This window comes from Falco peregrinus, chromosome Z, assembly GCF_023634155.1.
Source record: "Falco peregrinus isolate bFalPer1 chromosome Z, bFalPer1.pri, whole genome shotgun sequence".
Classification (NCBI taxonomy): Eukaryota; Metazoa; Chordata; class Aves; order Falconiformes; family Falconidae; genus Falco; species Falco peregrinus.
In genome coordinates this window covers 54,068,530-54,083,246 of record NC_073739.1, presented here as the reverse complement: position 1 = coordinate 54,083,246, position 14,717 = coordinate 54,068,530, and the positions used below count along the sequence as shown (strand labels likewise).

The 14,717-nt window shown below is 35.6% G+C and overlaps 1 protein-coding gene across 2 annotated transcripts in view; it reads left to right on the top strand.

The window, feature by feature from the left end:
- The window catches only part of KDM4C (lysine demethylase 4C), a 304,693-nt gene extending 290,974 nt beyond the window's left edge, over positions 1 to 13,719 (top strand). For both annotated transcript variants that reach the window (XM_055790391.1, XM_055790390.1), the window contains 3 exons: positions 4,777 to 4,896; positions 8,760 to 8,852; positions 11,619 to 13,719. In XM_055790391.1, the coding sequence (XP_055646366.1) occupies positions 4,777 to 4,896; positions 8,760 to 8,852; positions 11,619 to 11,795 (390 nt within the window). In that variant the 3' untranslated portion in view covers positions 11,796 to 13,719. The remainder of the gene's footprint in view (positions 1 to 4,776; positions 4,897 to 8,759; positions 8,853 to 11,618) is intronic.
- Positions 13,720 to 14,717: the final 998 nt, after the last annotated feature.

The following is a 14,717-nucleotide window of genomic DNA, read 5'->3' as shown; positions in this document are numbered from 1 at the left end:
TCCTCTATCCTCTCTTGAGTCAGGGTAGGATCACATCATCAAAACAGTTAACAAGAGCCAGGTGATCTGATGAAGTTGCTGATTTGAATAGACAAGTATTGACATTTTTGTATTCAAATATGATTGTTTTCTAGCAACTGTTTTAAATATTTGACTACTATTGGGTTTATAGCGCCTCTAAAAGATGCTGTAGGAGCCACATATTCCTTATTTCAGACAAATTATTGAGATACAATGACCAGTGTTATTGCTATGATATTAAAGACAATATTAATCTTTATGACCATTACAGTAAGTTAAAGGAGTTAATTGATCGCTTCTTCAGCAATCATATTACACATTCACCAAAGACTGAATCAGATTTGGAAAGATATTATTCCATTTAAGCTCCTGAAAGGTGAAACATTGAGCTATAAGCTGACTGTTGAAAGGCAGAACATTGTACAAGCTAATGAAAAATTTTCCCTGCTGCTAGATTCAAAAGGAGTGAAGTGGTGGCGGTTTTGTGTGTTCAGAGTATTCAGAAATGTTTTTGAGAGCTTTTTGCTTTTCATGTATTGAACTTGAAAATACTTTTTTCAAAGTGTTATTAAATAATGTATTTCAGTCTCTAGGTCTTTTTTGTTCAACTGCTGCCTTCCTCACTGGGTAAAAATCCCTGAAACGTAAAACTTTTTCATTAAATACTCACATATTCTACCTTGGCCATGCCAATATTTTCCTTTCTAAGATTTCCTCCCTATCTAGCTTTCTGTCAGACTAGAGGCCCTGTAAATTAACATTGGCTGATATTTGTAGTCACAGAATAATTTCATCCTTTCCCACTACCATCTTGACATGAAAGGACTACAGTATCCTTTTAGCGAGTGCCTCAAGGTATGAGCCAATTTTGCTCTGTTGACTTCAAGAATTGTACTGCAGAGTTTTCAGTTTCCTCTGAATTCATTAGCATTATTTGTTTTACATTGTGGCTCCTTTGGATCAAGCCTAGAAGTCAAATGCTCTTATATTATTATCATTTTGAAAATAATTGTTGAATTTGAAATAGCTGAGTTTAATACCATAATTACCAGGTGAAACATTGTCAAAATAAAATTGTAGGAATCCAAGGAACATCTGTTTCTGACAGTTTCGGAGAATAGTCTCAAAAGTTTGTAAGTTCATCTTAGACCAGAATATCTATAATTTTTAAGCTTAGTTTAGGAAAGCATTTGAATGTATATTTAAAAAAAAAAAAAAAAAAAAATTAAGGTATTTTCTTCAGGTGTCAGTGACTATATTCAGATTATGGGCATCTTGCAACATTTCAGAGTTCCTGGATTCAAATGCATGCTTCAGGTGCAGACTTCCCTTTTATTCTTAGTGTGGCTTCACATTTATTCCTAGTCTGTCTCAACCCTGCCACTGTAACTGAATTTGTTACTTGCAAATGCGTTGTCCAGCCTTAATGAACCAAAGTAATGCTCAACCTCTGTGGTAAACCCAAAGGAATATTATAAAAGAAAAATAGCAAAAAAAGTCTACTTTACCTGTAGTACTGTACACAAGAATTCCTTAGTGACAGCATAGGACAAACCCAGAATTTCAACATATTTTTCCAACATCTATTGTGAATGGATTGCTTACTATTTTAGTTCAATGCATATTCAATGCAACCCCAAAATGTATATTGTTAAAACCAGAAAATAGCACCTGTAATAAACAAAAAACAAAAAAAGTTTTAATATTATTTTTACGGGGTTTTGCTCATAAAAAACCTTTTTGAATGTCTGTAAAGCTAGCACTGGTGAAACCATATCTGGAGTGCTGTGTCTGGTTATGGGCTCACCTGTACAAGAAGGACGTGGACATATGTAAGGAGCAAATACAGTGAAGGGATATGAAAGTGATGGAGGGACTGTCATAGGAAGGGAGGCTGACAGAGCTTGGACTGTTCAACCTAGAAAATAGTAGACTCAGGGAGATCTAATCCAAGTGTACTAATAACTGGTGGAGAAAGTAAAGAAGATAGAGCCATGCAGTTCTCAGTGGTGCAGAGTGACAAGGATGAAAGACAACAGGTGCCAACTGAAATAAAGGAAATTCTTTAACATGGTAATTTTCTTCACTTTAGAAAAGACTTTTTCACTGTGAGGGTTTTTGAATGCTGGATTAATTACCCCGGGAGGTGGTGAAATGTTTATCCTTGGAGATACTGAAACCTAACTGATAATGTCCTTGAGCAAACTTCTGTAACTGATGGTGCTTGGAGCTGTGGCTCTGAGCTGTGAAACAACTCGAATATGAAACTGGACACTTGCGTGAACAGGCTTTTTAGTGCAGATAGGCACGATTTTGTCCATTTTTGTGAAGAAGAAAATATACTGTGTGATTGTATGGGAAATGTACATGGTTTACAAGCTGAATGTAGATTGAGGCCACAGTGTATGTTATTTACAGCTGTTGTATGGGAATGTTGAGGGATTGCCATGTCTTGATCTCTGACTTTTCATTATATGCCATAGAAGTGAGGATGCATTTTTGCAATTTTGTTAGTCTAAGAAATGGGTCTAATCATTCCCCAGAAAAAAATAGTGATAATTATTTTTGCAGTAAAAAAAGGAATCTCTAAAATGGTTATGTGACATGAGAATAAAAGGTAGGAGCTCTGATGGAAACTAGCAAAAACTTTTTAGTACAGGTTTCCCAAACATTGTTCTGTAGACTAAGACACTGTGGTGATACATGAAGAATGGGATTGTTATTTGTCTAGTTATTTGCAAGAGAACTCTAATTTTCCATATGAGCAATTCAATTAGCTATCATAGAGAAGCTGTGAGATTTTTTTGCTTCTGCAAGGTGCAAAGAGAGCAATTCATGCTGGGCTTTTGTTCTTGGAAAATTAATGTTTGGCTTTACATTGTTGCTAGATTGTTTGTTTTCAGGAGATTTGCTATCTTCCATGATGCATTTTAAAAGTTTTGTTTAAGACACTTAGCCAAGACTCCTTTTTGCACTTTAGCAGTAAATAGATAGAGGAAGAAGTATGACGATGACAATAACCATCTTGACAGTCATCACTGAGGAAAGAGCATTAAAAATGTAGTCTCATTTAATTTATAATCAGAATTATGATAGTATTTAGCATTCCCTGTCCCCTGAGAAGTCATAAATATTCCACTGCTGGAAAATCGGCAGCAGCCATCTATTTCCCATTTCCCCTCTCCCCTTTCACCTTTCCCCTTGCCTCTTCTGGAAACACTGGGAAGGGTAATACAGTAATGCCACCTACTACCTCAAATACATGGTGAAGTTGAAAAGTTGCGTCTTTCTGTGTCTTTCACAGCAACCTTTGCCAGGCAAACATGCAGAGCATATTTTAGAGCTGTCCCCTTGGCCCAGTACTTGAGGGATGACAGACAGTGTTGTCATGCAGGAAGGTGTTTTTCTGTGAAAATCCAGCTTTTCACATCTTTTTTCATGTGTTGAATCAAATTCATGGATTAAGATACACATGATTAAAAACAGTTTGTAAAGCCTGGATTTGGCTAGCATGATATTATAACAAGATAATGTCCCAGTAAGGATCAGTGTGGTGCATTTTTGCTCCCACTTTTTGAGTTCTTTGTCATGATGATTGTTTGATTGTTGCCCCCTGTTGGAAGTGAAATGTTGAACTCAAAATTACAGTATTTTTGTAAATTATTCTGTGTAAATTTGAGACTTTGAAAATGGTAATGGTAGTGCAGCAACCTAAGATCATACCAGGTCTTGCAGGACCTTGTCACCAGGTCCTTGGCTTTGTTTTTTCTCTGTCTAGGCCTCTTTCTGTTTTGTCAGTCTAGGCCTCTTTCTTAGCTGTGAGCTCCGGTAACATGGTCACTGGGTAAGTCCTCTCACACCTAGAAGAATACCACTAAATTACTGCTAATTTACGTGACGAGTCTTGTGATGCAGTTGGTACAAAGTATAGATGCCTTTGTTAGTGTGTGTGTGTTCGGCAGAGAGAGCTTCCTAGGAACTGGTGAGTGCAGACCTGACACAATCCTCTTCTAGTCCTTTGTGTCTTTCCATATGTGGACAGCTGTTACAGGCGTGTGGCCAGTGTGCTCTGCAAATGACTCATTTAGGTCATACTGAGTGTATGGGACAAAAGAAATCATAACAAGAGTGTGTTGCAATTAGCGCAAACTGTGCTGCTCTGACATACTCAACAAGTCAGGCACAAGATTTGGCCAAAATACAGGAAACAAAACACTTCATATCTTCTGGAAAAAATAAATAATATCTACCTAATTCTTTTTTGTAAGCATTTGGATTCTTTAAGTGTTTCTCCATAAGCTGAGCAAAGAACTTACTGGCATTCTCACCATTTATAGTTTGAGATCCACTGGGGTATGTTTCAGTCCGCAAAGTCAGCATGCAGCAAAGATGTGCTGTGGTTAACAAAACATGAGTTACTTGAATATGTAAACCATTAGTGATCTTTATTTTCAATGTGTGATGGAAATTAATTTTAGGGGAAATGTGTCACATTTGCTGGTAGCTATCTGATTTATGCATATGTTGTCATGCCAATGCAGCATCAAGCTGTAAAGAAAGTCTTTCTTTGGTCAGTATTTCATTTTCATAAAGGCTAACAGTATCTTCTGTTAGCCCATTAGCAGGATTATAAAACTTGAAGCACACATGGTAATAAATCTCCTCCAATTATCAAGCTGTAAAAAGCAGCTTACTGGTAATTTCAGTGTAGTGGCTTACTCACTGATATGGGAATCCATCTTTCTTTGTAAATAGAGCAGAGATTGCCTAAGGCTGGGCCCACCTGCAGAAGGAGAGGTCGTCCAAGTCAAATGGCCTGATGGAAAACTGTACAGTGCAAAGTATCTGGGAACAAACACAGCTCACATGTATCAGGTGAGTATCTGTATTTATTACTGTGTGCCTATTTTTCATATGTCTTTATTGCAAATTGCTTATTTGGCTGTAGCATTGGAGTGGCCAGCCTCACCTTCGAAGCTGCAAAAGGCTGGAGTTCAGACTTTTATTTTAGCTGCTAATGGATTTAAACTAATAAATAAATCTGACTAAACCATTAACAAGTGCTGTCACTCTTTGGGAGTTGAAGTTTCACCTGTTCCTATGAAATCAAGAAAATGGCTTATTTAATAAGAACTCAGGTGAACTGGTGGAACATTAAGATTGAAAGATAACATTTGTTATTTTCTCCAGGTTATTTACTTTTATTTGTTGTCAGGTAATTATACAATTAATGATACAAAGTTAAGTATTGGTGTGTGACTACAATGAGCCTTAGGCGTTTCATAAAAGGATGGAAGGGAGGATAGTAAAAAGAAAAGCATAAACAGCTCCACTTTGATTTGTCTGAGGCACTTTTGAATTAATTAAAACATAATCTAAGGAGCATTTTATCCTTAGCAAAGTCAAAAGGGAACTGAAGACTGAAGGCAAGGCTAAAAGGCTGACTTCTGATTTCAGAGACACAATAGTTGTTTTTTTATGTGCTTGCCTTTGAGAAAAATCAGTCAGCAGTTTGAATGGTAGAAACTGCAATAAAACAATCACAATAACAATAGCACTTCTGAAAGAATGAGAATCTAGGTACATTTCATTTATATATATATATAATCATTTTCACTTGTGTAACTCTCTTCATCTGAGGGCTTCACATTACTCTACAAAAATGGCAAATTTACTATTATATCTGTAGATAAATTAAGGCACAGGGAGGCTAAATGACTTGCTGCATTGACCTTCTCACTTTGCCAATGACTTGAAATCGAGCTAAAGTCCTCAAATGCCTGATCCCTTGAGCTAGTCTCTAAATCTTACCTCTTCCCTTATATTTAGCAGCTGTATTATGTTGTGAAGGTGAAAAGTTCTTTATAAAATATAAAGATTATTGTTCTATAGTAACATTAATCTTCAAATCATTTAATCTTCTGAACTGCTGGTCTTCTGAGGAATACTGTGAGGAAGATTAGATGAATGTTGTTATCTTTCATGTCTGAAGGGGTCTGACATAGTCAAAACAAACTTCTTGGTCTTATTTTAGACCTCTTGAACAACGTGATGAAACCAGTTTAGTTTAAGGAAAATGGATTAGCAAGCCCAGGTTCAGTGAGGTTTTGAGTTCCTTGGAGCATAGCAGTCATAGGAGATTACTGTAAACTCCCTTGTAACAACCCCTATCATGGTGAAATACCAAAGATTAAAGATTAGAGGGAGTCCAGATTGCACTACATAGGACTTTGGAGACAAGTATTTCAATCTGTAGGGAGGGACAGGAGGCTGCCACAACATGGCCACAGGTTACAGTCTATGACATGGAAGGTGCAAGGTTAACTTCAAGACACATTAGTAGTTCTTCCTCTGGTCTTTCTACACAGCCTGTCTGAAAGCTCCTAGGACCCATAAATACACATACTCCATTCTTCGTCTGGATTGTGAGATCTCTTTTGCACCTTTGAGATTCTCTTACCAAGTCTTTTGTATGATCTCTTAGATAGTATGACAAAATGATAGACTGCAAAGGACTCTCTGGAACTAGTGTTTTGATCTAATAAGGGAAATCTGTTCTACTTGGATAGATCTGTGAGTTGTCCTCATGTTCATGAGACATTTGTACCAAATGTGACAGTACTTGTGCATGCAGGATCTATATGTGACACAATGCACCAGAATCTGTATCATCCATTTTGTCATCCAAGCATCCTACACAATCCCAGAGCAAAGTAATACATGCCAAATGAAGCAGGTATTCAAGTGGAATTGTTAATGTGATCTGCTTTTGATTTTTTGATCATTTTTGATATTGGCATTCACTATTTTGAGTTGCACTTAAGATTCTGAAATTATTCATTCTCTCTTAATTACTTTCTAACAATTCCAGCTGACCCTTTAATTTATGATGTCCTGATAAAAGAAAATCTTACGGAGGGAACAACATACTACGCAGACACAGCAGCAGAAGTCCAAATAAAATACCTTGTTGGATAAAATTGATTATTTGAAATATAGTATCTGCAGTCTGAATTAAATTGGAGCTATTAGAGATGGTGGGTTTATATTTTGCATGAATCATGATAGTACTGAAAGTCTTAGAGGAGCTCTTGCTGTGTTTTTCTTTAATGGTAGGCAAATTTATTTCCAGTACAGTATGCTGAATTACAGCGGAAGAACTTGCAGTTACTCTTCATAGTAAACATTCAATTATTTTGTACTGCAAGCCTACCAGAGTCTACCAGATGAAGCAGTTGCTTCCTCCTGCACACTACCAGTAAAAACATTGCCCATTCAGGAGTTCGTTTTCTGATTGTGTGGAGCTGGCAGAGTACATTTCCTGCCCAGTTCTTTCACCAGTGATGCAAAAAACATTACCAACTGTATTATGCAAAAGTATAGTATCAAATGTATTGTGCAGTAAGAAGCAGGAATAGCAGAGAGGCTGCTCCTGCATCTTGGTGAAAAATACCTAAAATTGCCATCATTTTATTAAATAATCTTAAGTCAAACTGATCTTTAAGTTTCTCTGACATTTGACTAACAGACTAAGTTTATAGGGTTATAGTTACAGGAACAGAAAGGAGCAAGGATGACTTTTGTGACTTCGTTATTTATCTGTGCTCTGTGGATTTTAAGTGTGTTCCAGATTTATGCATCCTTGTTAAATGCTGTAAAAAAATTGCTTTTGAAGATGTTCATAGATCTGTACCCTGGCTTTTGAGACTGGATACAGTGTATTGGATTTTTCAGCTGTGCACAATGAATCTGACATACTCCATCGTGACAAGGTTTTCATTTGAACCTACAAAACCCTATCTATTTACAAGTTCAAATATATGATTTTTCAGTTTTATCTATAAAAATACTTTTGGTAAATTAGTGTTTTCCTATGTTTTTATTTGGGCTGATTCTTCCAGCCTAGGTTTGTTGTCATTCATATAGTCTCATTAATTCACCTAAGAATGTAGAATGGGACTTCTTTTAACTTTATCCCAAACTTTAAAGTGCAGTTTCTTTGGGAACTAAAACTGCAGTCATAGATAATAGCTGAAATTCGGAATTGTTAAATGGAGTATTAAAAATAATAAATCAGCACCTACTGAAAAAGCTTAAATGCTTCCAAGTCTCAGCATTTTAACATTCCCTACACCTAGTTACATTTCCTTTCTCATTTTCTGCTAACGGGGTTCATGTTGGATTAAATCTAAACCTAAGCATGATAAAGCTTTTCATCTTCTGAACAGAGCATTTTAAAGAAATTCCATCAGATTCAATAAAATTCTGTTAACTGGTATTTCCTTAGTTGTCACTCATACTTTCTTTCTTTTGACAGGGTCTTCCTCAACCTTGAATCACAGGATGTTAAAATTAATTCTTTATTTATTAGAAGCAAGTAAAAAAATGAGAGGCAAATAAAAGACATTTTAATTTGTCATTCCTACAAAATGATGTTGTCAGTGTTGTTACTGCTCAGCATTCCTAATCTAATAAATTTTACTTTATTTTATATGTGTCAGTGTAGATTTTGAAGTCTTTTTGGTTAAATATTATTTTCAACTTCTTATGTGTTGCATTTCTGAAGAAATATAATTTTTTTGTGTTTTATCCTACTTTCATTTCCTTAAATGAACAGCAAAATATTTGTGTATAAATCATCTGTGTTTGTACATATATTTTTGTCTGGAGACATTCCCAGAAACATCCTGCAAGAGTTAAATACACTTTTATTTTTAAATACCTATTTTTTCAATTAGGTTGAGTTTGAAGATGGTTCTGAAATAGTAATGAAGAGAGAAGAGATCTATACACTAGATGAAGAGCTTCCTAAGAGAGTAAAAGCACGATATGTAAGTATTTTCTGATGATAACTTTATAATATAGATATGCTCAAAGTGCCAATAATAGTATCCTTGGCTTTATTCTGTATTTTCAGTTAAAATCAGATAAATGTTTTGTGAAGCCTGGAAACTGGCTAAATCAGCATAAAAATTAGTGCAAGCATCTATTTGCTAGTGAAAATGGTTAGTTGTTCTTCCAGTACAGGCAAATGCTGTTGTCAAACATAATTCTTCTCTCCTAGATGGGACAGCTTGGTTGATCATCTGTCAAATTATGAATTGTTAACTTAGTAAATATTTAAATTGACAGACATTCTGTTATTTTAGTATACTTATAACATGTGTATACTTTTTACAAAACTTTCCAAGCTCAGAGCTTTGTGATTTTTAAAGCATTAAATTTAATAAAAATGCAATTAACTTTTTCTAAGAAACAAAGTGCCTAATCAGAACTCATTAATGTCACTGGCAGGACTTATCAGCATTTCAATGGTCTTTGGTTTAAAACCAAATCTTTGCTGTATTTTTTGTTTCCTGCAGTTTCAAATACCCACCAACCAGCTAGTCATTTATGTGTATGCCATGTGGAAAAGTGTTGAGGTTCATAAAGAATGTAACACTTAAATCTTGAAAAGGGAAAGTTCTACCATGCAATTGTGGGAGGAGACAAGATGATTGCTGTTATCTGTGTTTGTCATTAATGCTAAATATTGTGCAATTCATTCCATTACTAAGTCTTCTTAGAAGAGCACTATGTTGTTCTCATGTCCATGTTCCATTTTAGAGCTGTTCGTTTAAAACTGCATTGCAAGACAAATGTTAGCTTTCCTAACATGTAAAACCAAAGTGTGAAAATGCAAATATCTTGTCATAATTGAGAACAAGGAATATTTCACTGTTGTGAATAAAAAATTTCCTCTTGAAGAATCTTTCAGTGAAGCTTTGAAAGGGAGCACAGTATACAGTATGTTTTTCATTACTGCAGGGAGGTGGGCTCATACACAATACCTGTTCACACATCCATTATGTGACATTAATTAGCTGATTCTTCAAAGATGGGTGCAAGTTGTAGGGGAATGATGTGTAAAGATTCTTCAGGTACCTCAGCTTATATGAGTTTGGTAGACTGACAGCATTACACGGTGAGGTAGTTGAAGAAGGTTTCAGTCCAACTTCTTTTCTATGCTTTTTGCCACATGAAGCTGCCATCATTGTTATTATCATCATTTGCTTTCATCCAGTTCTCAGCAGCCAACCCCAACATGGATACTGTATTTTTCAGAAGCTAGCAGTGTGCCAAAGGACAGGATTGATGTCATGTATGAAAGAGGTGGTAAAGCTGGGAAAGAGAGACAGAGAAATGTGGGGCTGTTAGCCTGCCAAGAGGGTGTTAACCAGCAGGGTGCTCTGTTTTACTGAAGGAATAGAATAGGATTAGGGCAGCTCTTTTTAATGGAAGGTATTAATATAATCAGATATTCTTGGCTAAGATGCTTTTTTGTCAATGTATTTGGGATAAGTGCACTCATTTTTTGGCGTCCTGACCATCTAGGGTTAAGATAATTGTCTTGGAAAACATTAAATAAACCATCTGGTTATATTCAATGAGATTTTTTCTTAAAAACATTCCATTACCAATTCTTATTTTAAAGACTATGTATAAAAAGCATTTATAATTAACTGCATCTTCCGTAGAATGTAAACTGTAATTGTATGTAAGGATGTAATGTAAACTGTAGAATGTAAAGTGTTGCATTTCCCTAAGTTTAACAATGCAAAGATAGTTGGGTTAATACTACTTCTAAAACTTGAATTTTTGTAGGTCAATAATTATTTTTTTCTTATTTGACACATATTAACTTCATAGGGTAGTTAAGTATAGGTTAAAGACATCAAATGTGGTTGACTATATAAAATAAAACCACAGCCTGCGCTCAGACCTTTCCATTATTTTCTACTATTGCCTCAAATTCTATAAATGTGTACCTTAGTTCTCAAGTTATGTCCAACATCTCCATGTGAACCTCAAGCTGAAGACTGTGCAGTTAAAGACAGCTTATGGCAGTGTTTCCATCTCTTGAAATAAATGACACCAATTCCTTCTAACTGATGCTTTTCTTAATCCTGGGAATTTTACCGTGACTCCAGTAGTGGAAGTTCATCCAAAAATTTCTGCCACTGCTTTTTTTGAAATGGTTTGCTGTTTGCTGTCCTGCTGCTTTATTTCAGTTGATTCACAACTGTTTTAAGTTTGCTGACAAACAACTGAACTTGTGACTCTGATTCTTCACAAATGAGGCAGTGTGCAGGTTTCTTTTCAGAGATCCATGTTGTAGTACCTTGCATTTAAAACTTTTCTGAATAACACAGAGTAGTGGGTAATATTTGGTACTGCTAGGATCAAACCTGCCCAACAATTGCATCAATTCCATGTTGCTGTTTTTCACCTGGAATCAGAGTGTGACCTCTGGATAAAATAAAAACTAGCAACTGGTGTTAGTCATGTGTTTCTAAAGAATACTATGGACCTAGAGAATTAAATGAGTAGTACATGCAAAATATGGAATACTAAGAATTATATTTTAAATGTGCATGCAATATATATATTTAATATTTAGACACTTTCCTGAAAACAGTTTTAATTGCATAATCAGTAATGTAGGTAACTTGATACTATCTAGTGAAATAGATCTGTGTTTCCATATAACTTGCCTAAAATATGGCAGAATATGGTGGCCTGTATGAAGCTGTATGTATAATTAACGTCTGTTTTAGTCTACAGCCTCTGTCATGAGATTTGAAGACACATTTTGTGGAGCAGATACTATCTTGGGAGAGAAGAAGAGGCAGAGAGTATTGAGTTCCCGCTTTAAGAATGAATATGTGGATGATCCAGGATACCGCACCTTCTTAAAAAGCTCATTCCAGAAGAAATACCAGGAAGGGCTATAAAGGAAGCAAGAGATGGAGGGGGATGTTGATAAAAAAGCATGCAGGATTATTTGCAATTGGTTTTGGTTTAATTGAACACTCACTTTTACAATGAACTAATCCATACACCGACCTCATAAACTGAAGTACTTGACTTCTGATTTCTCCAGTTAATGTACTAAAGATTTTGTAATGTTTTGAAATATGAAACTAAGGGGGAAACAAATGAGGGTAAGAGGGATTACACAGTGATATGCTGAACAAAACTTTCAGTCTTGCTTGCATTGAAATAAGTGGTAAAATGCCCTTTGTATTATGAGAGAAGATTCACATTCAGAAGGGGAATCTTAGTGAACAGAGATAATCTCAGTGACTCATTTTTTTTCTGCAGACAGGAAAGGATGTTAAGTTTAATAATTGTTAAGTTCAATAATAGCAGTTTTTATAAAACATTTTTAAAAGAGATGCAAATATGTACAGTATTAAACAAAAGCTGTACTTAAATTTGTGCAGTGCTTTTACATTTTTATGTCACTGCTGCTTTCAATAGGGTTTGATGTGGACTCAGCTGTTGACTTAGGTATTTTTGGCTTTTAAGAGCGATACCTTCTGTGCAGCAAAGGTATTTTGTATATTTAGAGGGACAGATTTTGGCAGTTATTTATAAACAAGGTTTTAAAAAGATCTATTAAAAGTACCTATTTGTAAAATACAATTTCCTTTCATTATGTGTAAAAAAAAAATAGAGTTTAAATATATATGCTTAATAGCCTAGTTTTGAATGAATATATTATGGTCTTCCTGTTAAAATAATATTCTATCAATGTAACAATGTTTTAAAACAAACAAATGAACAAACAAACAAACAAGTACTGTCCTTTTACTAGCAGCATTTTCTCTGTTGATGTGATTTTCAATCCCATTATTTTATACCTATAGAAATCAAGAAACCTCACTTTATGCAATATGCGTGTAGTTTCCTGAACACAACAGACTATACATACAGACACTCAGATGGCTTGGTGTTAAAATGCGAACCTGATAAAGACCATACTTTCATTTCTTGTCTATTTCCCTTCAGTCTTTGGGATCCTGACCTTTTTGGATGTTTCACAGAAAGAAGAAAGCCTGAATTTGTCTGAACGCTTGGGTATGTGAAACTAGGCGGGCGCTTTATCAAAATGACATCATCAGTTTCTTCTAAATTGGACCATCAGCAGGATTTCTGACTGTCTGCCACAGGAAAAAGAACCCTCTCAAAATCCAATCTAAATCTGAGCACTGCTGTTTCCAGGGTTCTGCTTGCAATAAAAACCTGAGTATATGGACCCAGATAATTTTTTGTGAGAAGCCCTGTCCTTTATATGCTGAAACACACAGATCTTTGTTTCACTGTAGCCCTGGCATGATTATTCTTATTTTTTTTTGAACGGACTGTGAAATCTTTTCATTTACTATGTGTCACCTCAATTGGCAATTTTTCTGTTTTGCATTAACTATCTTTTCTTGTACCATGAAATCACTCAGAATCCCTTTAGTCTAAGAAACTGCTTAGCTGTGACAATTGGAATGTATTTCTAATTGACAATACTTTCTCTAGAGGTAGTGGGTTGTACTGGGTACTGCCTAGCATATTTCAGAATATCAGCGCTCTTTCTGCTATTGTAAAGGAAAAATAAAAACTAATGATGTATTTGCAAAATGCAAGATTCCTGTTGCCTTCTAGAGTTTATTGATGCTTCGTTTCAGAATGATGTTGTAGCATAAGGGTGCTTTTGTGATCCACCATGAAGGTTTAAAACAGCTATGACGTTATTAATTAGCTAAATACATATACATATATTTTGTAATTAAAGAGATGATGCTATGTGGTATTACAGAGGCTAGAGATTGAATGTATGTTCTTGGATCAGTTATGACACTGTGAATAAACTGTGTCTTCTCTATAAAATGAATCCAGCATCTTTCTTTTCAAGTTCCTTGAAATTTGCTGATTAAAGTGCTGCAAAATTTTTTTACAACATTTATGCAAAAAACATTAGTTGGCTTGCTTCCCCTTCTACATTTCATCAAAAAAAAAAAAAAAATCTTTACTGTGGAAGTTCCAGAAAGCTTTGTAATGATTTCTAACTTTTGTAAGGTGCTATAAAATACCTGCTTGTGTAAAAGAAAAGCGTAGTCATTGTCAGGATCGCAGTTTCGTGCCTCCTGTCTCAAGACCTCATGGCCCTTGCAAACTGGATTGGCTAGACAACTGGCATAGAAAGAGCTTTCCTGTTTCTTTAGAACTCCTGAAAAGCCACATTTTTCAGTTCCTTGTCAGGTATTGATATGGACCTTTCAGGCATGTGAGAGAGCAGATTCACATGCAGTGGTGGGTGTGCCATGGGCTGGGGAAGCAGGAGCTTGCCACTGTCTGAATTGGGTGGGTGAGCACCAAAAAAGGGTTGGTTGCTGTCTGTGTAACCAGTTCTCAATAGCCACATTCTTGCTTCCATAAACCTTTTATGTGTTATTTTTGTCCTGGTGTAAGGGCCAGATATGTCTTTTCTGATGAAAAAACATGGTGGTATTCATGACCATTTCACTTAGACTGTCTGTGTGAGGAAAAGCAAAGTAAGTAGGAAGACAGAAGTGTTACCTAAATGGGCTAACTGAATCAGTGGTGTTTTTTCTAGGATAAAAGAAATATAAAAATTGAACATCCTTAGCAAGAGAGCACTGCACACCTCAAGACAGGAAGGAACCATGCTGTTTCTATTATCTTACACATACAAGGGCGAAGTAATTGTTTTGGATATTTAAGAGTCCTGACGGGTATGAGTGTGCTTGTGAGTGTTCATACACAAAATAGTGGTTTGACAAGGATACACTGAATTGCTTTTTTTCATGATATTCTTGCTCATCTGAAAAACATCAAGGAAGTGTCTGAGGTACCCGAAT